Consider the following 25,482-nt stretch of genomic DNA (forward strand, 5'->3'; position numbering starts at 1 on the left):
CTAAAGTTTTGTAGGTTTGACGTGTAAGATGATCTGATACGCTGACAAAGAACTTTAGTCCACTACTGCTGACTAATAGTGCAGCAATGAAACATAAATCAGAGAATAACACCAAAGTAAAAGTTTAGTTGCATACAAAATGGGTAATTTACACAATGCACAGACCAGTTTGCCGACACCGAAAAGTGTCAAAGGCTTTAGGTCGAAGATTATGCAGTACTAATGTGCATTCAATGTGCATGACGTCACAATTGTTTACATTTCTAACAGATCATCAGAAAATATTACGAATAGTGGCTTGAGATGCTTTACTTTCAAAGTAAATTTCCACGCAAGATGATTCGTGGTACGTGGGAGCATGTGCAGTGAATTTCTTAAATCACAGGGGGTTATAACTCTAATTCAAAAATTAACACTTTGAGGATGAGCCATTTGAAAAATGTCGGGCCCAGAAGATAAGTCATTTATGCAACTATTTAAAATTTTACCGGCACATTTGTATTTGATATGACTTAACGTGTAACACACGCTAAAAAAAGACGGAGCTTCAAGTTAGTTTTCATATTTAATGTTGTTCTTTCATAGATAAAAAATTATGCAATCGATGGCAAAAAGTGTAATTGACCTTCAAACAAATGTGCGTAATGTGTTACTGAGCGATGTCACAAGTCTCTTCATGCCAGAACACTTTGACTTTTTTAAGCAACTGATAATCATTTTGGCACGATTTTAATTGCCAAATTAGAGCCTGTTAGTAGGCCTACGGACTTCCTATCATTGTCGGACTAATAACAGTGGATGCCAATAGACAATGCAATACTCGTTCGTACATACACATCTACTTACGAGTTAACCGGTGTAGAAACGCACTTTGCTGAGTTGAGCGAGCTCGGCCTACCTTCGTAACGTACGTGCCGCGCGGCCTGTCTTTCTCGTAGGCTTCATGCTCTGAATAACTGCCGTCATTCGCTATCGAGATCACGTGACAAGAGCTATCACTGGCTGAGAAAAGTCCATCGCTCAACGCAAGCTCTATTTTAGAGTTTCGGAATCTACCGTGCTGTAATTTGTGTGTATACTTTCGCAATACGAAAATAAACTCTGTACATATTGTCTCGCATGAAACAACTTTTTGTTTTTCCTGGATTTTGTTTCCTAAAGGGCTGGGATGTCCTCCGCCGGTATAAGTCCTTTACGATTCAAAGTACTGATAGGTTTTACAGCTCTGAGGGAAAATATACTGTTACTTAACACGGATATATTTTCACCTGCTTTATACGTAATTTCATCCGGAAGAAATTGTGTTTTTAACCGGGAAATCCGGGAAAAATCCAGGAGTTTTTCCTTGTCCACATAGACACCCTAATCACAACAACGTTTCACCAGGCAACGCTGGTCAACTGCTGTTTGTGTATGAGAAATCGTTTGGAAACTTTCCTCATGTCTCTACGTTGTAGGTGTCACCACCGGCGCCAGCCTTGTGCGAATTCTCTGAAAAGCTAATCATTTGCATATCACAGCATCTTCTTTCTGACAGTTAAATTTCACGTCTGTAGCACATCATCTTCGTGTTGTAGTGATTTTAATGGCCAGTAGTGTAATAAAACACACATGAAGAGCTGTATGCTGACAGAATCTAGTAATGTTTCTTCAGTTTCTCTTGGTATATTGGTTGGTCAAAAAGTCCACAGATGCAGTGCTAGTTTGTTGTTTCATTGTGTCCAACCGGTACAATATTTTGGTCATCAGACATGTTGCTTTAGTCATCACACATGACAATGGTGACATGTCCAATCATTGAATTACAGTACCCACAGGGCACTGGAAACTGCCAGTACACCTATGGACTGTCCTGATGAGAATCCACCTAATCATGCTCTTCCATGTGCACAGATGTTAGTGGTTGCTGGCTGCAGTTTTCACATATTTTGTAGAAAGGGTAAAGATAATTTTATTGTCTTGTCCAGTAAGACTTTAAAATCGTCCTGAGACATACTCTACCATTATCTGATAATTGTGAGTGTTGTTGTTGTTGTCTTCAGTCCTGAGACTGGTTTGATGCAGCTCTCCATGCTACCCTATGCTGTGCAAGCTTCTTCATCTCCCAGTACTTACTGCAACCTGCATCCTTCTGAATTTGCTTAGTGTATTCATCTCTTGGTCTCCCTCTATGATTTTTATCCTCCATGCTGCCCTCCAATGCTATCGAGCGAGGTGGCGCAGTGGTTAGACAATGGACTCACATTCGGGAGGACGGCGGTTCAATCCCGCGTCTGGCCATCCTGATTTAGGTTTTCCGTGATTTCCCTAAATCACTCCAGGCAAATGCCGGGATGGTTCCTCTAAAAAGGGCACGGCCGACTTCCTTCCCTAATCCGATTAGACCGATGACCTCGTTGTCTGGTCTCCTTCCCCAAAAGCAACTCAACCCTCCAACGCTAAATTTGTGATCCCTGGATGCCTCAGAATATGTCCTACTTCTTCTTGTCAAGTTGTGCCACAAACTCCACGTCTCCCCAATTCTGTTCAATACCTCCTCATTAGTGATCTACCCATATAATCTTCAGCATTCTTCTGTAGCACCACATTTCAGTTTCACTTCCATACAAATACTTTCAGAAATGACTTCATGACACCTAAATCTATTCTCGATGTTAACAAATTTCTTTTCTTCAGAAATGCTTTCCTTGCCATTGCCAGTCTACATTTTATATCCTCTCTACTTCGACCATCATCAGTTATTTTGCTCCCCAAATAGCAAAACTCCTTTACTACTTTAAGTTCTGTGAGTGTATAATATATCTGTGAGTGTATAATATCATAATGAGTTTATTGTTGTCATTGTTGTAATATATTACTTATAAGGTTATCACAAAATTCAATATTATTACAGAAGCAACCAACGAAGACGGTCACCGGCTTCTCGGCGAACAGAAAAGGGCTCCGATCATCGTATCTGCGCACAAAGTTGCAGTAGCACTTGCTTCGGCCATGGCCTGCTTCGAACCAAATTCCAACACGGGCACTTGCGACACAAATAACAGTGTGACAACAGCGTCGATTCCACTTCCAGAGGGTGAGGGCCCCCAGCCTGCAGGCCAGAACCGTGTTTGCACTCCTCCTGAAGAGACCTCCGTAACACCAACTACAGCACCTGTTAAGAGTGTCATTGTGCGTGCTGGGCCAGGACCCGCCACATCTTCTGTAAGCTATTGACTTGATTTATATCTGGAAAAATTCAGATTCCTTTTGGATGACTAGCTGAATAATAATTGGGGTATGCCTTACACTTAGAATTGAGACGTTAAATAATACAGAAATTTTCAGTACTCTTTTTTTTATAGCTCCCTTATTTTATATTATTTATTTAAGAACACTGGATAATGGGTATACTCTACAGCACAATATTGATGGGACACTAGGATCTCATATAACTGTCGCTATGATGATTTCCTTCATTGAGTACTATTCAGTAAACTTATTTTGAAAGCTTTATGTATATGTGTGCTTTAGTTTGTTCAGTCTAGATGACTATTAACTCCTAGGTGCTTTCATCAGTAGAGTCATTGGCACATATTCCCTCCAGATATGTGAGGTAAAAAAGGTTTTTGATTAATTCAGCTACTTCAAATTGCAGCGAATATTACTGCCATTGCATTATGTCTTAATTCATGTATGGTAGATGTATGCCCCACAAGCTGAAATACATATGCAGTTCCATTGCCTCAGCAGAGAAAGAAGGAAACAAAATTGGATAAAAACTAGTGGCAACTGTATCCTGGAAGTGATGTTTTAGAAGGTTAATCCATGCACAAAATATGTGTCCACATATGTCACACCTAATTGCCAGTTGGAGATGGTATTATATTTGGCATATTTTCCACTTTTTGCCTTGTACGGTCCCATTCAAATAATGTGCCTCGGTTAAGTTGACTGAATGTTGGACAGTTCTTTAAAGTCTTTGAGAAACATGATCTACTGTCTTGAGATGATGGGCTTATATTCTTTTATCTTGTTCCAACAGTCATATGATTGTTTTATAATGCCTGTACTGGTTTTGACCAGCCAGTGTTCATTTTTAGATTGTTAATATACAAAAAGAGGATTCAAAGAATTGTTGTATAAGAAAGGAATATCTACTTTGGTAGGTTTTCCAGTTCCATTCATTATTGTAATGTGGTAAATTATGAACATAATCATTCCACATTATAATTATAAAATATGCCAAAGCAGATATTCCTTCTGTGTATACAAACAAACTTTTCACTCCTCCTACAGAATTGTAATCTAATCTGCAGTTGCGTTCAATATTGTTGATAACATAACTGAAATTGCTTGCAATATGTGCCTTTAAGTAGGGCCTAATTTTTTTTACATAGATAGTTACTTGGCAGATTTCATAAGTTATAGAATGATTTGTATCCCCTTCTTATTTAGTAACAGTTTGGCTGATTGAAAATGGTGATGGCATTGTGAAACATTCATGAGATCATGCCCAATAAATGAAAAAAATATGAGACTTTGTTGAGCTGAACCTCGTAGTGAACTAGAGGGCCACAGTGGGAGTTGTTCTGTCAGTAGAGAGATTGCTGCTCAGAATTTGTTGAAGAAGCCTGCCATCAGTCGTGAACCAGATTTTGCGACTGTGTCTGATAATATCGACTTATCATGTCTGTTTTTCTAAGAACTCGAACATTGGTTATATAATTCTCCCTGTGGAGATTCGTGAAACGACTTCCTATTACACTACCAGTTTAGTGACTATTCATTGAGAAAGACCCATTGGCAGACCTCTCCAAAACGATGTGTGGGCAACATAAATTCTATCTTCCACCCCCCCCCCCCCCAAAAAAAAAAAAAAATCACTACACACCCACCCAACTGTGCCTCCTTTCCCCTTCGAAGCAGGTTGTACAAGATCTTTGGTTGGAATTTTTGTTTTTCTTCAAGAATCTTTATTATTAATTCATCATCAACAACAACAACAGCTCCTTAAGCAGTGCTGTGTTTATCTCATCAGTGGTGGCAGAACGACATCTTTCATAGTTCTCTTCAATTACCTTCATTAGGAGTTTGGGATTATTGTGAACTTCATTCAGCAATTCCTGAGTGATGTTGTTCTTGGTTGAAGTTCAACAATTTCGGAAAAAGCTTTACTGTTACTGTTTCATGCCCAAAACATCTGAGCAAATTGCTTGGCATGAGCTAGAGGATATACTTATACTGTCAGTAACCTCTCTGATGATGATTTGGTGATTTTGAGAACCATTTTCTTTACTGCTTCCACACTGTCATCAGTAATTTATGTGTTAGGGCATCTAGGGCAGTCGTCATCTTCAACATCTTCTTGACCTGTGAAACGTGTATATCACTCATAAACTCTTACCTTACTCGTAGTAGATTCGCCAAAACCTACAGTCAACATTTCGAATGTGCTGGTGCACTTTGTTTCATTTTTCAAGTAAAATTTAATGCAACTTCTATCATCCATGTTTTTCAAAAGTAAAAATTCTCTGAATCCTCAAAAACACACACAAGCTTTTCGTCTGTCAGCAATGAACTAAACATTCAAAACAGCCGAAAATGCAAACATACATCAGAACATATATACAAATAAAATTAAAATAAAAATGAAAATTGGATGTATAAAGCCCATGGAATTAAACAATTCCTGTTGCTATTTAATCTAATTTCATGTGTGATCTCAAAGCAGACAGTAGATCATTGAGGCGTGTCAGGTGTACCAGGTGGATCAGCATTGTTCGTCTCTGCTACCTGGGAGACTAGTATGAGTGTAACCCAACGTGTTGTCAAAATTTTGTGCATTTGGAGTACAGTCTTGTTTAAGTCTACATGGCATGGAAGAGAGTATCTGTTGTACCCTGGAAAAGCAAACACCTAATTTCTATAGGGAGTATATTCTCTGAAAGTTGGAGGATGTTCAGCAGAATTACAGCAAAGGTTCTTCATTTGGTGGAGAGCATACATACACTGAAGTAACTGCTGTAGATTACACCATTGCATTCCTCAAGAGTGGTAACTATTGCAGCATTTGCCATGCCATGGTGCAGTTTGGGTTTCCCATTAAAAAGAACAGAATGAAGATTAAGAGCTCAATAGCTGATCTACTGCTCTGTAAGAGTTCTATTGGCATATCCTCTGGGCAACGAGTCTGCATCGGTTTTAGGTATTTGATGGATCTGATGAACTCTGTGACTGATGGTGGAGGATGTGGAACATGTTGAAGAAAGTCTTCTATAGCAGAGGAAATTCAGTTTGATAGCAGATTACTTTCTGGAATATATAAAATAGAAAGAAACTTCCACATGGGAAAAATATATTAAAAACAAAGATTTCAAGACTTACCAAGCGGGAAAGCGCCGGCAGATAGGCACATGAACAAAACACACACACAGAATTACTAGCTTTTGCAACCGATGGTTGCTTCTTCAGGAAGGAGAGGGAAAGACGAAAGGATGTGGGTTTTAAGGGAGAGGGTAAGGAGTCATTCCAATCCCGGGAGCGGAAGGACTTCCCTTAGGGGAAAAAAAGGACAGGTGTATACTCGCGCGCGCGCGCACACACACACACACACACACACACACACACACACACACACACACATCCATCTGCACATACACAGACACAAGCAGACACAAATATGTCTGCTTGTGTCTGTGTATGTGCGGATGGATATGTGTGTGTGTGTGTGTGTGTGTGCGCGTGCGTGCGAATCTGTGTACCTGACAGAATCTCAAATCCGGAACCTTGCCTTTGCTGGGCAACATTCTTACTGGCTGACACACATCTCGGCTTCAGCTGCAATTCTATTAGTTCCTCTGTCCTACATTCCAAGTTTTACTGAAGCTTTCCTGCGCACTTTTCCGTACTACTACTCCTAGCAAGAGAAGTATCACGGAGAAATTGCCGAGCCTTAGCTAAGGGGACTGTTTCCAAAGTGAATCCATTACTCTGCAGCAAAATTTCTTGACAGATTAATGCAAAGGTTACTAGGAAAGTTCTGCAGTACGAAGCAACAATAAGTTGCTGGAGGAGGATTGTTGCTGTGTTCTGAGAATACTTCATACTTGCATTTTAGCCACTGTGCCAAGTTTGTGGACGCATTAATTCACTTGCAGGATTAGCTTGAGTGCTTGGTCTGGATCGTGGTCACGAACTGAGATTTCGACAGTTTTGTGGTACAACTCTGCGTGTGGTGTAAACATAGATCAGTGCTTTGAAGAAATGACCCTTGCACTTGGTGATGTGTCCACATTGTACAACTGTATTCAGGTGGTACAGAGTATCACAAAGAGGAAATTTTACTCTGGAGGATGCTGAGAGGTCAGGAAGGCCATGATCATCGGTTATGGAGGAAAACATTGATGTTGTGAGAGGAAAACACTAGACAAAGACAGGCAAGTGACCTATAAGCTGATAGAGGATACTGTAGGGCTAAATGCTCCAGCAATTCATTCGATACTGCACGATCGTTTACACCCAAAGAAAGTTTGTTGTCTCTGGGTGCTGCATAGACCAATGGAAGAGCAGATTTTGTGACGTGTGACTTGGTGCTGGGAGATGTTTCTGTAGTTTTCTAAGGGACAATTTCAGTCTGTAAATAACATTGTGGCAGGTGACGAGACTTGGCTGTACTATTGTGACATGCCGACCAAGACTCAGAACGAAGTTTGGGTCTTTGAAGATGACGACACAACCGTAACTGTCAGAAATTCCCGATCAGTAAAGAAGCAAATGATAGCTTTTTTAAAATCAAGTTGAAATGTGGAGCATGTGGTTGTGGACACACAGAAGACAACCACAGGTAAATGGTACACTGAGTAGTGCCTCCCAAAGTCATTCAATCTTTGAAGAACCTGCAACCGAAGTCAAGAATGGACACCTGGTTCCTCCATCACAACAACACTCCAGCTCACCGTGCCAAAGCACGTACCAAATATTTGTGGAAAACAGAACTGCCACTACTTGAGCGGCCTCCCTACAGTCTAGTCCAGAACTTGCTCCTTGTGATTTTGTACTTCGAAAAAGAAGCTGAAAGGAGCACAGGGGCTACAGAAATTTGGGAGAACTAGTTCAGGGATTGGTTTCAGAGGATGGAGAGGTGTTTCAGTGTGGCGGAAATTAATTAAAAAAAATAAAATCAATAAAGCTGTATTGCAAAACTTTGCTGGTACCCTTTGTATGTGCCCACACGGGATACAAACCTAGAACCTTTCCTTCTTGATTAGAGTTCCAATCTGTCTCAAAGATTTCATCTGTCAAGAATTTTCAAAATTGTTTGCTTTGCTGCAGAAAGAAACATTCGCTGTGGAAACAACCACTAGGTTGTAGCTAAACCGTGCACAATGAAACCTTAGTTTTACAATTTCCAAGGGGCTTTAAAAATTGTCTAAAATACAGGAAATAAGATTTCAGGTAGTATAGGATCCCCTCTGCTTGAATTTTTGTAGTTCATACACAATATAAGTACATAAAGGGTGTTAAAATACTCACCGGGGGGGGGGGGGGGTTTGTTTATTACTTAATAAAGGTTGCCCGAATTTTGTTCTGCTGTCACAAGTTTAACTGGGAACTTACCAGCATTTAATGTTTTTGGAAAGCCTGCAACTGTGCCATTTGTTATTTAAATACTGAAATCCTGCACCAGTAACATAAGGTTTAATGCTTACCATGACATGTTTTGAGGATTTATTCTCATTTTCAATCATAAATACGAGGGTTGAACTTGAATAGTGGCAACTATTTATTTACAGTTCGTACAAAATAGATACGTGTTTCAAAGTTTTACTGACCTTCAAAGTAGTCACCAGTATTGTGTATAACCCGTTGCCAGTGATGTGGAAGTCATAGGATAGTCTTAGTAGTGCCAGTTGTGTTGACAGTTTGAGCGGCGTGGTCTGTTGCCTGACAAATTTGTAGCAGTTACGAAGCGAATGCTGTGAAATGTTTCCTTCAGTTTAGAAATTGAGTTGAACTCACGAGGTCTTAATTCAGGGGAGTGCAGTAGGTGGTACAACACTTAGCAGCCCCATTGGTCAAACAAATCAGTAACAGCTTGCACCATACGTGCTATGAGCACTGTCCTACAAAATGATGGTCAGGTTGTGCCAAAAGTGTCATCGCTTCTATTTCTAAGCTGGTCATAGGTTGTGCTCCAAAAATGAGCAATAAAAAATATTGTAAACGTGGGAAAACATTAATTCCAGGAACATAAAAGCAAGGTTATACTGTACTACATCTATACTGGGCAAGCACCTCCCACCCCTTACTGTGTGTGGCTGATTGTTCACAGAAGTCTCCTTAATTTGAAGAACACTGTGTAAAGCTATACATTGCTGTCGCATGTCCTCTAGATCTTGTTGGTAGACGGAATGAGCAGAGTTCATCAAGTTTGCAGTTTTTTTGAATCTGTGGTGATTCCTAATAAGATTTTCTCCCGAAGATCACAATATATGAGGACAAAAGATGTGATATAATTCTACAACAATGTGACGTCACCAATATTGTTGTGTGAATCTCTGTAACAGCACTTCTTTTCTTTTCAGTTGGGATGGGGGGGGGGGGGTTCCTCCAGCTTTTGAATTGTTATGAGCACTTTGTTGCTTCAGTGAACTGTGATGAACTACTGCTAGACTGTTAAAAACATTCTTTGGCACAATTTACATCAAATCCTTCAGTATTGTGTCAGGCAGTATTGCGTCAGGCTTTCCCAGTGTTGAGCAATTTCAGCTGAAGTTTTGTGCGATAGCTGAAAGTATTTCACAGCAAATAAATTTCGGAACACTGAGTTCAGTATTTTGCGGGTGCCATACTTTGCTTGGATGTAACAGGCATTCTTAAACAACTGTGTAAGCAGTTTTGGCTTGTTTACCTGTTTTAGGTAAGACCAAATCTTGTTAGGATCTTCCATCAGTTCAGAAGCAAACTTTTTCGTATAAAATGATTTAACGGTCCTCATATTGCTCTCCTTGTGTGTATTTTGATGTTTTTCAGATTGCTTGTCAACAAGGCTTTTTCAAAAACTAAGAGATGAAGTTGTGTGATATGTTTGCTATCGAATTCCAATACTGCTACTTGTGGAAGTGTAAAACATAGTGGATGTCAGCAGCCCAGCACAGCCACCTGTGTGTACACCTCAATAGAAAACTGTACTTAATGTCCTAGTCAATTGTGCAATATGATTGTGGCCTTAGAAACAATCTTGTTTTTCTCCATTTATTTCTGCTCTTTTCAGTGACAGTGATCTACTTACGTTGGGAGTATTCTAGAGGGCGAAGAATCTCTCTCAGATCATCTGAGTGCGGTGAACATTTTTTTAAAGAATAATAATTTAATATATCCTGAGAAAAATTGTTTAGTGTAATTGTTCACTATGATTCCTGTCAGTGTTGACTGATTGACAATTGTGACAAAAGTGATATGCAAGTGATTAGCTTTTCAGAGCATTCACACAAGGTTGGCACCGGTGTCGATACCTACAACGTGCTGACATGAGGAAAGTTTCCAACTGATTTCTCATACACATACAGCAGTGAAACGTTGTTGTTATGCCTCATGTAAGGAGGAGAAATGTGTACCATCACGTTTCCAACTTTGATAAAGATCGGATTGTAGCCTGTCGCGATTGCGATTTATCGTATCGCGACATTGCTGCTTGCGTTGGTCAAAATCCAATGACTGTTAGCAAAATATGGAATCGGTGGATTCAGGAGGGTAATACGGAATGCCGTGCTGGATCCCAACAGCCTCGTATCACTAGTAGTCGAGATGACAGGCATCGTATACGCATGGCAGTCTTGAGCCCTGAGTCAGCAGATGGGGACGTTTGCAAGACAACGACTATCTGCACGAACAGTTCGATGATGTTTGCAGCGCTCGGAGAGCATGGCTGCGGGTACCGTTGACGCTGGATCACAGACAGGAGTGCCTGCAATGGTGTACTAGACGACGAACCTAGGTGCACGAATGGCAAAACGTCTCTCTCTCTCTCTCTCTCTCTCTCTCTCTCTCTCTCTAGATGTATCCAGTTTCTGTTTCTCTCTCTCTCTCTCTCTCTCTCTCTCTCTCTCTCTCTCTCTCTCTCTCTCTCTCTCTCTCTCTCTCTTTTTCCAGATGTATCCAGTTTCTGTTTACAGCATCATGATTGTCGCATTCGTGTTTGTGGACATCATGGTGAATGCGTTTGTCGTTGCTATACTGGCATATCACTGGCAGTTTGAACAGTGGACGTTACATTTCAGATGTGTTACGGCCCGTGACTACCCTTCATTTGATCCCTGCAAAACCCTACATTTCAGCAGGATAATGCACAACCACATGTTGCAGGTCCTGTACGGGCCTTTCTGGATACAGACAATGTTCGACTGCTGCCCTGGTCAGCACATTCTGCAGATCTCTTACCAGTCGAAAATGTCTGGTTAGTAGTGGCCGAGCAACTGGCTCGTCACAATACGCCAGTCACTACTCGTGATGAACTGAGGTATCGTGTTGAAGCTGCATGGGCAGTAATCGCATGTCAGTTATAGTACATTATATTTGTCCAATGAATACCCGTTTATCATCTGCATTTCTTCTCGGTGTAGCAATTTTAATGGCCAGTAGTGTGTGTCTCAGTTGCAATGCATACGCGGATAGTAGCTCAGCTGTAGGTTTGAGTTCTTCACATGGAGCCTGAATGCAAAAATTTCCCAATACTCTTTGTATGATATTTTTTGCATATTCTAGTGGGTGACTGTTGTAGACTGTCAGAAGGTGATAACATTGTGGTGTCATAAAGGCATTGCAATTTACCCCACATGTGACCTGTTGTGTTGAAACTAAAACGATGGAGTGAATTTTGGAGGCCATTAAGTGTTCAGAATAGGTGTGACTAACTGGGTGAAAGACCATCAGGCTTAAGTACAAAAACCAGATGCAGACACCCAGTTACCCAGTCAGTTCTGAGTCTTCTTCTGTCATTTGTTATCTCAGCCACCTTTGCATACCTGGTGCTTACTGAGTGAAGCAAAACAGACTGCTATAGCCAACACAATACCTAAAACTTATATCAGTGGCAGCTAAAGAAAACTGAGTGCTGTGCTACACTTCAAAGCAGCAAATATACTCAACATTATTTTTCAGGAGTAAACTTGTTTCTGTAAACAGCTGACAGAAAATTCTACCAGGCCACAATGACAGAAATCCGCCCTGGATCACAGAGTCGTATGAGAACCGCTATGTGAATGTTCTTATTTTGAAAAAAATTATCTCTTTCAGATGTTCTTCCTCTGTTGCATGGACATTGTCGTCTATGGTCGTTGTCAACAGCCTTCCTTCCCAATCAGCAATACCCATGTCTGTGCAGCCTTGGCCAAGTTGTTGGCACAATTTCACTATGCCTGGACACAACGTTTCATTCGGTCTGTACACTGCCATGGTGAATCCATGTGCAATTTAGACATTCTGTCCTGCATACTTCAACTTTGAAGTGTTTCCATTTGCACTTGCATCATGCTATGTACCTGTTAACTGTACTGCAGCAGAACTCTCACTGCAAGAAACCTGGAACATGTACTTTCTTCTGACAATACACTACTGTTGTGTGTTGGTACAAGTTGGTTACAGTCTCTTCTTAACTTCTTGTTTGTACACACATTCTTCATCTCAAAACAACTTTTTGGGTAATAAATGGTGTTAAATAATAATGGACACACTACCATTGCTTTAATTTGACTAATTTACAAATTTATTAAACTTGAATTTACTTTTGGAACAATGGCCAGTTTCTTAACACATTGTGTAAGGCTGAGGTAGATTTAAGTGGTTCCATGTCCAACTGTTTTGGATGAATCACATAAATTTATTTTTTTCATTCTGTGCACATTTTCTGTGATGTAGTGCTCATGCCATTAACTATTTCAGTTTAACAAAAGGTTGTGTGTGAATTGAATGGTTCAGTGCCGTGAAAAACAGTATGAACTTAGTTTTGTCTTTTGTTTTACCACCAACTATTAGTACTGCAAAATACTCAGCACTGGAGTTGTTGCCCTGTGCGGTGTGGCATGAAAACAGTTGAGAGGACGTGAGATTATTGGTGAACTGTTTGCGGAAAATTGTTCTTCCAGGTCATACAGATGATGTTACAGATAGTGGTGCTGGAAGTGATGAGAACAACATGGCGATAATCAACCAAAATGTGATACTGTGTGCAGTTTAGATGACAGAGCTTTTGAGTGTGAAACGTGGCTGAATAAGGCAAGACTTAGAAACATTTAGAGGAATTCCAGGTGTAAAAAACCCTACCCAGTTTGATCAGCAGTATTATAAGCACTGTGAAATTATTTCTAATGGATGAATTGTTCAATCAGAGGTCGACACAAACAAATTTGTATTATGAACAGAATGTTAAAAACATTGAAGGACTATCAGTGAAAAGATCCCCTAATAGATATGTCAGTTTTTGGCAAACTAATGAGCAGTAATCAGTTGGAGCAGATACAGAAATCTTAGAATTTCAATGACAATTCGTATAGAGTGGACAGGAAAACAGACTCTACTAAATTGAAGCTGTGCTAAAGTGTCACCTAGATAAATTTCAGACTGTATAAAAACCTGTACAGAGGGGCACCACAGGACAGTTTTAATTTCCACTGTCCTGTATGTAGTTTGTTGGCATCCATTACAAAATATACATATTTGAATTCCACAGAGCAAAATACAGTAACGTGTGATAGAAGAATGCTGTGTGAAGAGGTGTTGCACTGAACTTTGTCATACTTATGACCAAATAAGATGTCTTAAATTTCCTCGAACATACATGTTTTATGTGTTAGACTCTTCAGAAAGATGTGCGCTAGAAAATGAACATATTTTTTGAAAAGTTGATTTAATTTTTGACGCCCTATCCCAAAACACTGGAGGGAGGGGCACCACTATCTGCTATCTGGTATTGCCCGGTTCATACATATTGTGAGGATGGGGGTAGTCTCCCTGTGACCCGTGTTTTCATTTAGTGATTTTGCTGTTTCCTCTTCGCTTACAGCTCTCATTACAGAAGGCTAAAATACATTATTAGTTTTAGATCTTATTTTATTTCTACCTTTCTAACAGTCAAGTATTAATCGCCTTGCAAAACAATGATGTTATTTTTGTCAATTTATTAAAGAAATTTGGCTTTATTAATCTTTTCCATTTATTTATTTATTTATTTATTTGTTTCAATTTATTTGAAACGAAGTGTTTAATTCCACACTGTTGGCTAGTTTCAGCTGTTCGCTGCATTTCAAGTGCCCATTGTCATCTTCTAGCATGTCTGGCATAACCCCATAGTAATAAACTAAACACGAGATAATACAGGACTGGTACTCCTAGAAAACCACACTGAAAAGGTTAATATCGGATCGAGGGCTACTTCATTGGGAATCTGGATATGCGAATGTCCACTTTAAGCCGAATTATGCATTTTAGTACGATTCACAAAATTCCAATGCTCTCGGAGTATCCTCTGATGTCTTGTTTCTTTTATGATATAATGTAAGATCTTTCAATGTTTTACAAGTGCGAACATACAGGCTTCCTATGTCATCATAACTGCACAAGCAGGGTGATGCTTGTTATCTGGCATTCTCTGACAACTGCTGAAATGAACCTGTCTCACAGTTCACGGGAAAATAGTGCAAATGGTGGTTTGAAAAGCTTTACTTTCAAAGTATATATTTCCTTTTATGCAAGGTGAACTACGGGCGAGAATGTACGATGAATTTCTTAAATCATAGAGCATTTGACTCTCATTTAAAAGTTAGCTATTTAGAAGAATTTCAAGCCCAGATGATCAGATGTTTATGTGATAATTAAAAATTTTACTAGGATATTTGTATGATGTATCTTATAAATAATCACTCGCACTCCTGTAACTTACTATGAATAGTTTTAGTCTTGCAGCATATACACTATGCATGTGACAGAGAGCACGTACTGCATAGAATTGATCTTGCTGCGGTAGGACTGCGTTATGTTTGGGAGGGAAAGTATACTGTCACTTAACACGGAAAAAGTGTGTTTTCACCTGAGGGAAAGTGTATTTTTTACTGGGAAATCCGGGAATTTCTTTTCCTTGTCCGTGTAACACACTGTGTTGATAGGAGTGCAACACTAGCTAGTTTTGTTTTACTTGTTATACAATGGTCTTTGCATGGGAGGACATGTATAACTTACTTTTTGGAAACCTTGCATAGTTTGTCCATTGGTGGCTATGAAACGAGGAAATTGAGGAGGAGGTGGAATTTAATGTTGCTCAAACGCTTGATCAAGATAAAGACAAATAGCGGTAATTAATCTGAAGCAGAAAATATTTTTGATAAGATTACGTCATATATTTTTGACTGATAACTTGTACAACGTGGGGATCTTGTGCAACATAGGATGTTTATGCTATGGATCTGTTGCAGTAGTTCTTCATTTTTAATGGTCCTCCCTCTCTCCCCTCCCCTCCCCCCTCTCTCCCCCCTCCCTTTCTCTCTCCCCCTCCCCCCTCTCTCCCCCTCTCCCTCTCCCCCCCTCCCCCACTCCCTCCCTCCCTCGTGTGTGTGTGTGTGTGTGTGTGTGTGTGTGTGTGTGTGTGTGTGTGTAGAGCTAACTTAAAAATTTTTGCAGAACCCAATTTGTATTAACTTGTCAAAAAGTCATGATTTTCTTCCATATTAATTTCATCCAGTTCTAAAACCTCTCCATTTCTGGCATTGTTTTGTAGAAGTTTTCTTTCTGACACTTTTACTGGCATCTTCAGTAAAGTGAATTCCTTTTCTTGCATTGTTGTCATGACACTCATATAATGATGTTTGAAAGTTTAATTTGATGATTAAAATTGATTCATAAAATCTTATTGTGATCGGAGAGAAAAATAACTTCTTTTGACGATCTTTGGTTTTAGACTTGAATGCAGTTTTTCTGAGTGTTTATTTTTAGCATTAGTTTTGGAAAGTGTGTAGAAGGCTAGAAGTAAAACTGGAGTTGAGAATTCATGCAAAGAAAATTTCTTCCTATGGACTCACACAAAAATTAACAGAAACTTGTAGCTTTCAAAGATAGGTTCATCTGATAAGAGGGAAGGATTGGATGCAATTATGTTACTCAGGAGTGAAGTAGTGACCTTAGATCAGGGGAGAGAGAGAGAGCAAATTGTCACATTGAGTTTTAATACCTACAAATTTAGAGTGGAATAATGGGCTGTTGACAGATTAGGATTAAGGAGAAACACTAGCTAATGAAAGCATATTTCAGCAATAACACGGACATCAACAGGAAAGAAATGAAAGAACAAAGATGGCAGGGATGAAAACTTAAGTAATGAAGAAACTTTAAGACATAAAAAAGGCAAAATAACATTACGTGAACTAAATAAGACAACATTCTTTAAATATTTTTACAAGTTCCTTTTGTAATACTGTATTATTTTTCATCTAGCATTAATCATTTCTCATGAAACAACATCATTTTCAGATGGCTTTCCTCTACTCGTATTTCAAATTGACTTTCCTTTACCCATATTTCATTTGATAGTACTTCTGACATTAAGTTATTTTCATTTACATTTCTTGTTCATGTCTTGGCCCCTATTAATGTTGAAATAAACCTCCAAATGTTGCCTTTCTTAAGTCTTAAATCTTTGTGTTATAGTCAGTTTCAGTTATGTTAAACTTGCTTGATTTTTTTAAATGTTAATATCACAATTCCACTGGGACTGTAAACATTTTGTCAAGATTAAAATTTAAAATACATTGACTTTCGGACTGCTGGGTTTTTAAGCCTTTTTTAAATGATACTCTGTCTTGTCAGTGATGAGCACTGACACACTCATTGTGATATGTCTTACTTTGTTCACTTGTCAACTCTGAAAATACACACAATTGACAAACTAATAGGCTACAAATACGGATATTACTTCATGATGCACATGCTCAGCAATGTATGTGCGCTAATGTATCTGCCAGTGTGTGTGCAGCCCAGAGTGAAAATGTAGCCACTGCAGAAATGTTGTTGATGGATGTCTATTTGCAAGTAGAGCCTGAGCACTGTTTAAAACCTGGAAGAGGACTGTAGTGGGTGTAATTCTGGCAAAAACTTTACATCCTTGGGGAAACCGCATTATGAGTGTTTAACAGATTCTTAGTGGTCGTGGAACCTAGTGTAAGGAAAATTATTATTACTGGATGTAATGTGATATGGCCTCCCTGTTGGTCTTGTAATCTGCACTGATCAGTCAGAACGTTATGACTACCTACCTAATGGCCAGTATGTCCACCTTTGTCATGGATAACAGCGGCTATGTGTTCTGGCATGGAAGCAGTGAAGCCTTGGTAGATCGCTGGAGAGAGTTGACACCACATCTTCATACGCAAGTCACCTAATTCCTGTAAATTCCAGGGAAGGTAGTGTGATGGGCTCTGATGCCACCTTCAATTACATCACAAATGTCTTCAGTCAGGTTCGGATCTAGCGAGTTGAGGGACCAGCACATCAATTGGAAACTCACCACTGTGTTCCTCGAACCACACCATCCCATTCCTGGCCATGTGATGCCACCTTCAATCACATCGCAGATGTGTTTGATGGGGTTCAGATGTAGAGAGTTCAGGGGCCAGCACATCAATTGGAACTTACCACTGTGTTCCTCAAACCACTCCTGCCTGGTGACATGGCACTTTATCTTGTTGAATAATGCGAGTGCTGTCAGGAAACATGATCATTGTGAAGTAGTGTATATGGTCTGCAACCGGTGTACTATACTCCTTGGCCATCATGGTGTCTTGCACGAGCTCCCCTGGACCCATTGCTGCCCACGTGAATTTTCCCTAGAGCGTAATGGAGCTGCCACCAGCCTCTCTCTCCATCGCACAGTACAAATGTCAAGTAGCTTTTCCCCTGAAAGACAACGGGTTTGCATCCTCCTACTGGCACGATGAAGAAGGTATTGGTATTCGTCAGACCATGCAATGCTCTGCCACTGCACCAACATCCAGTACCAATGGTCATGTGCCAATTTCAGTTGTAGTTGCCAATGTCACACTGTTAACATTGGCACATACATGGGTCATCAGCAACAGAGACCCATCATTAGGAGTGTTCGTTGCACTCTGTGTTCAAACACACTTGTATTCTACTCAGCATTAAACTCTGATGTTAGGTCCACCACAGTTCGCCACATGTCCTGTTTTACCAGTCTGTCCGACTTAAGACATCTGACATCTCCAATGAGGGGGTGGCTGCACAACCCTATGTCTGGACGTGGTTTCGCCATCTGTTGAAACGTGGTTTCGCCATCTGTTGAAGACACTCATCACAGCAATCCTCAAACATCCAACAAGTCGTGCAGGTCTACATCTACATCTACATGACTACTCTGCAATTCACGTTTAAGTGCTTGGCAGAGGGTTCATCGAACCACAATCATACTATCTCTCTACTATTCCACTCCCTAAAAGCACGCAGGAAAAACGAACACCTAGACCTTTCTGTTCGAGCTCTGATTTCTCTTAATTTATTTTGATGATCATTCCTACCTATGTAGGTTGGGCTCAACAAAATATTTTCGCATTCGGAAGAGAAAGTTGGTGACTAAACTTTCGTAAAAAGATCTCGCCGCGGCGAAAAACGTCTTTGCTGTAATGACTTCCATCCCAATTCGCGTATCATATCTACCACACTCTCTCCCCTATTACGTGATAATACAAAACGAGCTGCCCTTTTTTGCACCCTTTCGATGTCCTCCGTCAATCCCACCTGGTAAAGATCCCACACCGCGCAGCAACATTCTAACAGAGGATGAACGTGTGTAGTGTAAGCTGTCTCTTTAGTGGACATGTTGCATATTCTAAATGTCCTGCCAATGAAACGCAACCTTTGGCTCGCCTTCCCCACAATATTATCTATGTGGTCTTTCCAACTGAAGTTGTTCGTAATTTTAACACCCAGGTACTTAGTTGAATTGACAGCCTTGAGAATTGTACTATTTATCGAGTAATCGAATTCCAATGTATTTCTTTTGGAACTCGTGTGGATCACCTCAAACTTTTCGTTATTTAGCGTCAACTGCCACCTGCCACACCATACAGCAATCTTTTCTAAATCACTTTGCAACTGATACTGGTCTTCGGATGACCTTACTAGATGGTAAATTACAGCATCATCTGCGAACAACCTAAGAGAACTGCTCAGATTGTCACCCAGGTCATTTATATAGATCAGGAACAGCAGAGGTCCCAGGACGCTTCCCTGGGGAACACCTGATATCACTTCAGTTTTACTCGATGATTTGCTGTCTATTACTCAATTGCCTGCGCCAAGCCTCTGGGCCATCACAATCTGATACTGTATGCACCATGTGTTTGTCTGCCTAGCACTCAACCCTCACCAGGTGACACTGCTATGCCTGGATGGGTTTACACAGATAGTAGCTTGGTGGTCATAAGGTTCTGGTTGATCCGTATACATTCCTTGTTTTCTGCCTGGTGAGTTTGCTTCACATTTAGCATATCAGCCGGCAATACTGATAAGCAATCCACATGGTAACACTGTTCTGTTCTGTTCTGTTTCTCATTCTCTCAGAAAATTTGTGTCCCCTTGATGTTGCTGTTGATTCTTAACTTAATGCTTCTTTTGATAGCTTTGTCACCTTTATTGAACACTACATGTGTTAAACAGCCTCACTGTGCATTGTCTAATATATGGTAAATATTCAGTGTATGCTACAAAGTGTGTATGACAGGCAGATGGGGCATCATGAGACTAGGCTGGCATGTTACATAGTACCCTGCCACTCTACTCAGTATCATGTATCATCCTCACTGAACACCTTCTTATGTGTATATCACTTGAATCTAGGTACTCTTTAATTTAAAAAAAAAAAAATGTTTTAGTACTGTCACATCCTGTAAAATTTCTTAATTTAGTGATAACATACAGTCAGTTTCATTTTTAGTCACATCTGCACCTTGTCAGGTCCATTTTGTATTTGTTTTCTTGTGGAGAAACATAGGCAGACAAATTGTTCCAGGCAACTACTATTAACACATGACTGGTATAGTGCCAGAGATTCCAATTCAAGAATGGTTTTTTATTTTTTTTTTATTTTGCCCTGCTTAGCACTAAATTTATCCATTATAATATTTCATTTTGGTGTGATCTCTCTATCAATTTTTATAATTTGATCTTAGAGGTATTCTAACTTCATTGAAGTGATCATGGATGTCTTTTGTTTATTTTCAAAAAAATCTTGGTATTCTATTTCATATCCTTCAGTGTTTCAGTATGTAATATTGTTTTTAATTTAACTGTTTACAATAGATCCTGTTCTTAAATTTCCTCCCTGGTCAGTTCCTCTACAGGAAAATAAGCATGCATAATTTAGTTGTATTTGGCTGTAAGTTTTTCATCACATGCCTGATGATCGTAATGCATTTCATTCAATCTTATTTAGTTCTGCATCCTGTCTTCTCTCTAGGTCAACTGATTCCTTCTTGACACTGTGTTTGGCCATGGTTCACCCATTCCTGCCAAGACCATCTGAATAGTGGCATCGCTCCTATTCAAATGTCAAGCTATATTTGCCAATTAACTCTTAACTGGCTTCGTTGAACCCAGGTACTCGTCCTCTCTCTCAAATGCTGACTTCTGCACATATTGTTCACAGGCCTGTCTGTGAGACATAGTTACTGTCCAGCTGAGTACACAGAATGAAATTCACAGAGTCTTTATGCCCTGGTATAGACGTGGCCCATTTACTGTCGTTGCCACTGCACGGTGAAATTACATTGCAGCATCACACATTTATCCATCGATCGCCAAGGTTTACAGTTTTGTATTTTTCATCTATACCTGTTTGAATATCAGTTTGTGACCAATTTGTGGTGCGTCATTTTTGTCTTAAAGCATATTTAGGTAGACTTAGTGTATAAACGTACAACACTAGTGTGGCATTCCTTACAACCCAAAACCATTGTCAAAATTCCAGTGTCTGCTATTGTCAATATTCTTTCACCCAGTGAGTGGGACGTAGACATCCCAGGAAATCGAACATGGCAAAAAGACCTCACACGACTATAATCCTGGATCGCTAGCAAAAGTTGAGATGGTTTACCGGTTTAACTTTGGGTACTGACAGTTGCATTGAGTTAAGTGTGTGCATTTGACATTGAGATCTACTTGTGCGGTCACCTTGATCCATACTGACATGTAAATGGAAGCAGTCTGCTGCTCTTTACAGGCATTGATGTTTTTGTTAGCATTGTGGAAACATATTTGGTAATTACAACTGTTTGCAGCAACAAATAGTAGTAGACCTGTAACACAAAGTAGACTTCTGATGAGCAACTGTAAGCCACTAAAGATTGCAACAACTACTTCATATCAAATGTATTGGACATTAAATGCGATTGCATGAATAGAACGATTTTGCACAGTGTGACATCGTATTTCAGGACACTTTAAGAGTGTTTTATAAAATGAAATTAAAATGTTGGTGTAATAGCGCCAAATATTTTTTTGTTTTGTTTCAGGTTTCTGGTACACAGAGGAATGATGCAACAGATATTCCCGTGACAACAGCTAATGATAATCGTCAGTCAGTAGCTACTCCTGCTTGTACGGCAGCAGATGACAGTATGAATAACCAGGATATATCAGCTAATGTTACTGTGGAAACCAGCCGTGTAAATGATCAGTCAAGGTAATGAGCAGACATGCTCATAAACTATAACAAATCACTGCTATCTATTAAATATGCCAAGTGAGGTGCCCTAGTCCTAATTAGTGTTTATTTCGTACGGAAAATCCGGAATAAAATAACAACAATATGAGTTAAGATTGATTGATGTTCAGAATATGGGATGACGAGCAACATTTATATATAAAAGTGGACGAGACCCTTTAACACAATCACGTATCAGACATAGAAAAATTACACATGGCTACTGAGATCTTTGAGCACTGGGGCCTGATTGAAGTGAGTAGCCACCTCAGCTGGGTTAAGTAGTTGAGATACAGGAGAGGGGAGAGGCGTGGGATGAAGAGGACAGAAACTAGAAAAGGTTGATGCCAGGAAACCAAGCACACTGTGCTGTGGGGCATGCTCGGCAAATTACATGATCTAACTGACGGACAGCTTCTTAACAGTTGTGCCCACATAGATTGCTGCACAGTGGTTGCAGCTGAGTTTGACAGGACTGGAGTGTGTGGTAGCAGAAGGATCTATGAGACAGGTCTTGCATAGATATATTATTAGGATATGAGCCACAGGTCAACAAGTTACGAGCAGGGGTGGAACAGGGACTGACAAAGTTATTGCGAGGATTGGATGAGTGGCAGAATACCACTTTCTTAGGGCTAGGGAGGATATTTCTCATTTAAGGACACTATATGAAATAGTCAAAACCCTGGCAGAGAATGTGATCCAGTTGTTCTTATCGTGGGTGATATGGAGTCGTAGGGGCATTTCTTTGCTGCCAGTCAGTGAGTATGTGCAGAATGGTAGGTGTTTGGGGACACACGACACGGGAGATTGTTTCTGGGCAGAATGTTAGTTGTAATTTTCAGTTCAAAGCCATTGGAGAATTCCACCAATTACTTTCTTTCACTCTTAATTTTTATCTACTCTTGAACCCTTTTTTTCTGCCATCACTTGAACAGTAATGGAAAAGACTGCCTATGTGCCTATGCCCTTTTTAATCCTGGCGCTATTGTGCTGGTCTTTCTTTCTTACAAATCCCTTTTGACTTGTTTCCACATTGTATATTATCCAGCTCACATCTGTTTATGTAAGTATTTCAAACATCTTGTCTCATTTTATGTTGTTGAATGTCTTCATTAGATCCACCATCTCTATGAAACTGTCTTAATGTTTTGTAAGTAGTGTCTTCCATTATACAGTGCAACACGAGAACTGCCACTCTGTTAGCTTCGTGGAGCGGACACTTTAATGTGAGCAAATGCGGACAAATCTGTCCCTCCCACAGGACTGACAGCTCCCACCCTGGATTTTTACTCCTCTGAAAGCAAAACTAGCATATGGTCAAGGGGATTGCTGACCCTTTCTAGTGTTGTGGGACTCTTACCTTAAACCTTTAATGGAGTAGGATTAGTCTCTTCATGTACTTAAAAGTAAGAAAAGAAAATAACGGCCTGTACAAAACACAATGCAAAGCAGACTTCGCCTGAAGATTGGCAAGGAAGAAACTTGCTGAAACATTGCTGGAGAATAACACATTGACTCAGCTGTCAACCCGAGAAGATTTTATCATAGAGATTCGCTGAGAAATCCTGCATTCTCATATTCGCTACTCCCGTAATTGCCCTGGTCTCCATCTCAGGTAACCTTGTGTCCCCACACTTCCACCCAACAATTTCCCCTCCCTGTATCCTGTCACCCCCTCCCAATTCACATTCCCATGTTGCCTTCAGCATGTGATGCTTCACATTGCCCACTATAGTCGAGCTAGCCCATATACCTGCCACCCCTTCCTCTCACATTCCTAGCCGGAAAAGAGGCCACCTCCCTTGAAGCTGCTGGCAACGTTCATCCTGCTCTCCAGCTCCCTCTCCCAAACCCTACCCAACACTATCTTCACCACAACCAGTTCGCCTGCGAAAAAATAACATTGGCACTGTTAGTATACCTGACATTATGTAGGAGTGTGTGTGTGTGTGTGTGTGTGTGTGTGTGTGTGTGTGTGTGTGTGTGTGTGTGTGTGTGTGTGTGTGTGTGTGGGCGGGCGCTTTTGTGTGCCTATCGACATCACAGTGCTTGTGATTTTTGGTGTGTGGTCTCCTTTAATACAAGAGTATTTACATTTTATGAGAACTTTATTTATGTAACATAGAATAACAAGCCTCTTAAACTTTGTAGTGGCTGTGTCATTTGTTATATAACTAATGAAATGTTTTCAAAGAACTTTGCCCTTCGTCCACAAGTTACTCAAGTAATTGGCAGATGTTTTGTATCAACCTTTACTCCTTACCCTAGTGACAATAATATTCACACATTTGCTGCTTGTCAAATACATGTATGTCTAGCCACTAATGCAGAATGGAGGGTAAAGAGCTACTTTACTCCAGATCTTCTGTTTCAAATGGAGAATACATTCCATTCATTCAGTAATTTGTGGATTAAGCTTCTCGGCACTAGTGTTTCGTTTGTTCTTGTTTTACACCTCTTGTAATGTTAAAAAGATTATATCTGAAACTGAAGTGATGGTCTATTGCTCTTCAACAGTGGGAAGCAAGAAGGTGCTTAAAACATCAGTGTAGGCCTGTGCTGTGATAGGGCCATCCAAATTAACAAGGGGTGCAAGGCCGCCCCCCCCCCCACTCCCAAGAAAAAAAAAATGAAAAACACGATCATACCATAACACCACCGCCTCCAAATTGTACTGTTGGCACTACACAAGCTGGCAGATGACTTTTACCGGGCATTTGTCATACCCACACACTACCACTGGATCTCCACATTGTGTACCGTCATTCATCACTCCACACAATGTTTTTCCACTGTTCAATTGTCCAATATTTATGCTCTCTACGCCAAGTGACACATCGTTTGGCCTTTACCGTCGTAATATGTGGCTTATGAGCAGCCGCTCGCCCATGAAATCCAAGTTTTCTCACCTCCTGCCTGTCATACTTGCAGTGGATCCTGATGCAGTTAGGAATTCCCGTGTGATGGTCTTGATGGATGTCTGCGTATTACACATTATGACCCTCATAAACTGTTGGCAGTCTGTCAGTCAACAGATGAGGTCGGCCTGTACGCTTTTGTGCTGTACATGTCTCTTCCCGTTTTCACTTCACTATAACATTGGAAACAGTGGACCTAGGGATGTTTAGGAATGTGGAAATCTCGCATACAGATGTGTGATACAAGTGACACCCAATCACCTGACCACATTCGAAGTTCTTGAGTTCTGCGGAGTACCCCATTCTGCTCTTACGATGTCAACTGATTACTGAGGTCGCTGATATGGAGTAGGTGGCAGCACAGTGCACCTATTATGAAAAACATATCCTAATATGAAAAACATATGTTTTGGAGGATGTCCAGATACTTCTGATCACATAGTGTACATTTTAATTTGATTTAGCATGTTTTTGTAGGAAACTGATGCATTACTTGATTTATGTAAGCTTTTGTGCAGTAATAGAACATTTTGACATTATTAGTTATTAAATACAAAATAAAATATGGGTAATGTGGGAGTAGGTTTAATAATGAATAAAAAAATAGGAGTGTGGGTAAGCTACTACGAACAGCATAGTGAACACATGATTGTAGCCAAGATAGACACGAAGCCCACGTCTACCACAGCAGTAAAAGTTTATATGCCAACTAGCTCTGCAGATGACGAAAAGATTGATGAAATGTATGATGATGAGATAAAAGAAATTATTCACATAGTGAAGGGAGATCAAAATTTAATAGTCATGTGTGAATGGTAT

At 40.1% G+C, this 25,482-nt stretch overlaps 1 protein-coding gene across 6 annotated transcripts in view; it reads left to right on the plus strand.

Annotated features, from left to right (window-relative positions):
* The window catches only part of LOC126336313 (E3 ubiquitin-protein ligase UBR5), a 322,944-nt gene that overhangs the window by 242,353 nt on the left and 55,109 nt on the right, over positions 1–25,482 (plus strand). For all 6 annotated transcript variants that reach the window (XM_049999857.1, XM_049999858.1, XM_049999854.1 and 3 more), the window contains exons 36-37: positions 2,894–3,204; positions 21,552–21,721. In XM_049999857.1, the coding sequence (XP_049855814.1) occupies positions 2,894–3,204; positions 21,552–21,721 (481 nt within the window). The remainder of the gene's footprint in view (positions 1–2,893; positions 3,205–21,551; positions 21,722–25,482) is intronic.

This window comes from Schistocerca gregaria, chromosome 2 (assembly GCF_023897955.1).
Source record: "Schistocerca gregaria isolate iqSchGreg1 chromosome 2, iqSchGreg1.2, whole genome shotgun sequence".
Lineage (NCBI taxonomy): Eukaryota > Metazoa > Arthropoda > Insecta > Orthoptera > Acrididae > Schistocerca > Schistocerca gregaria.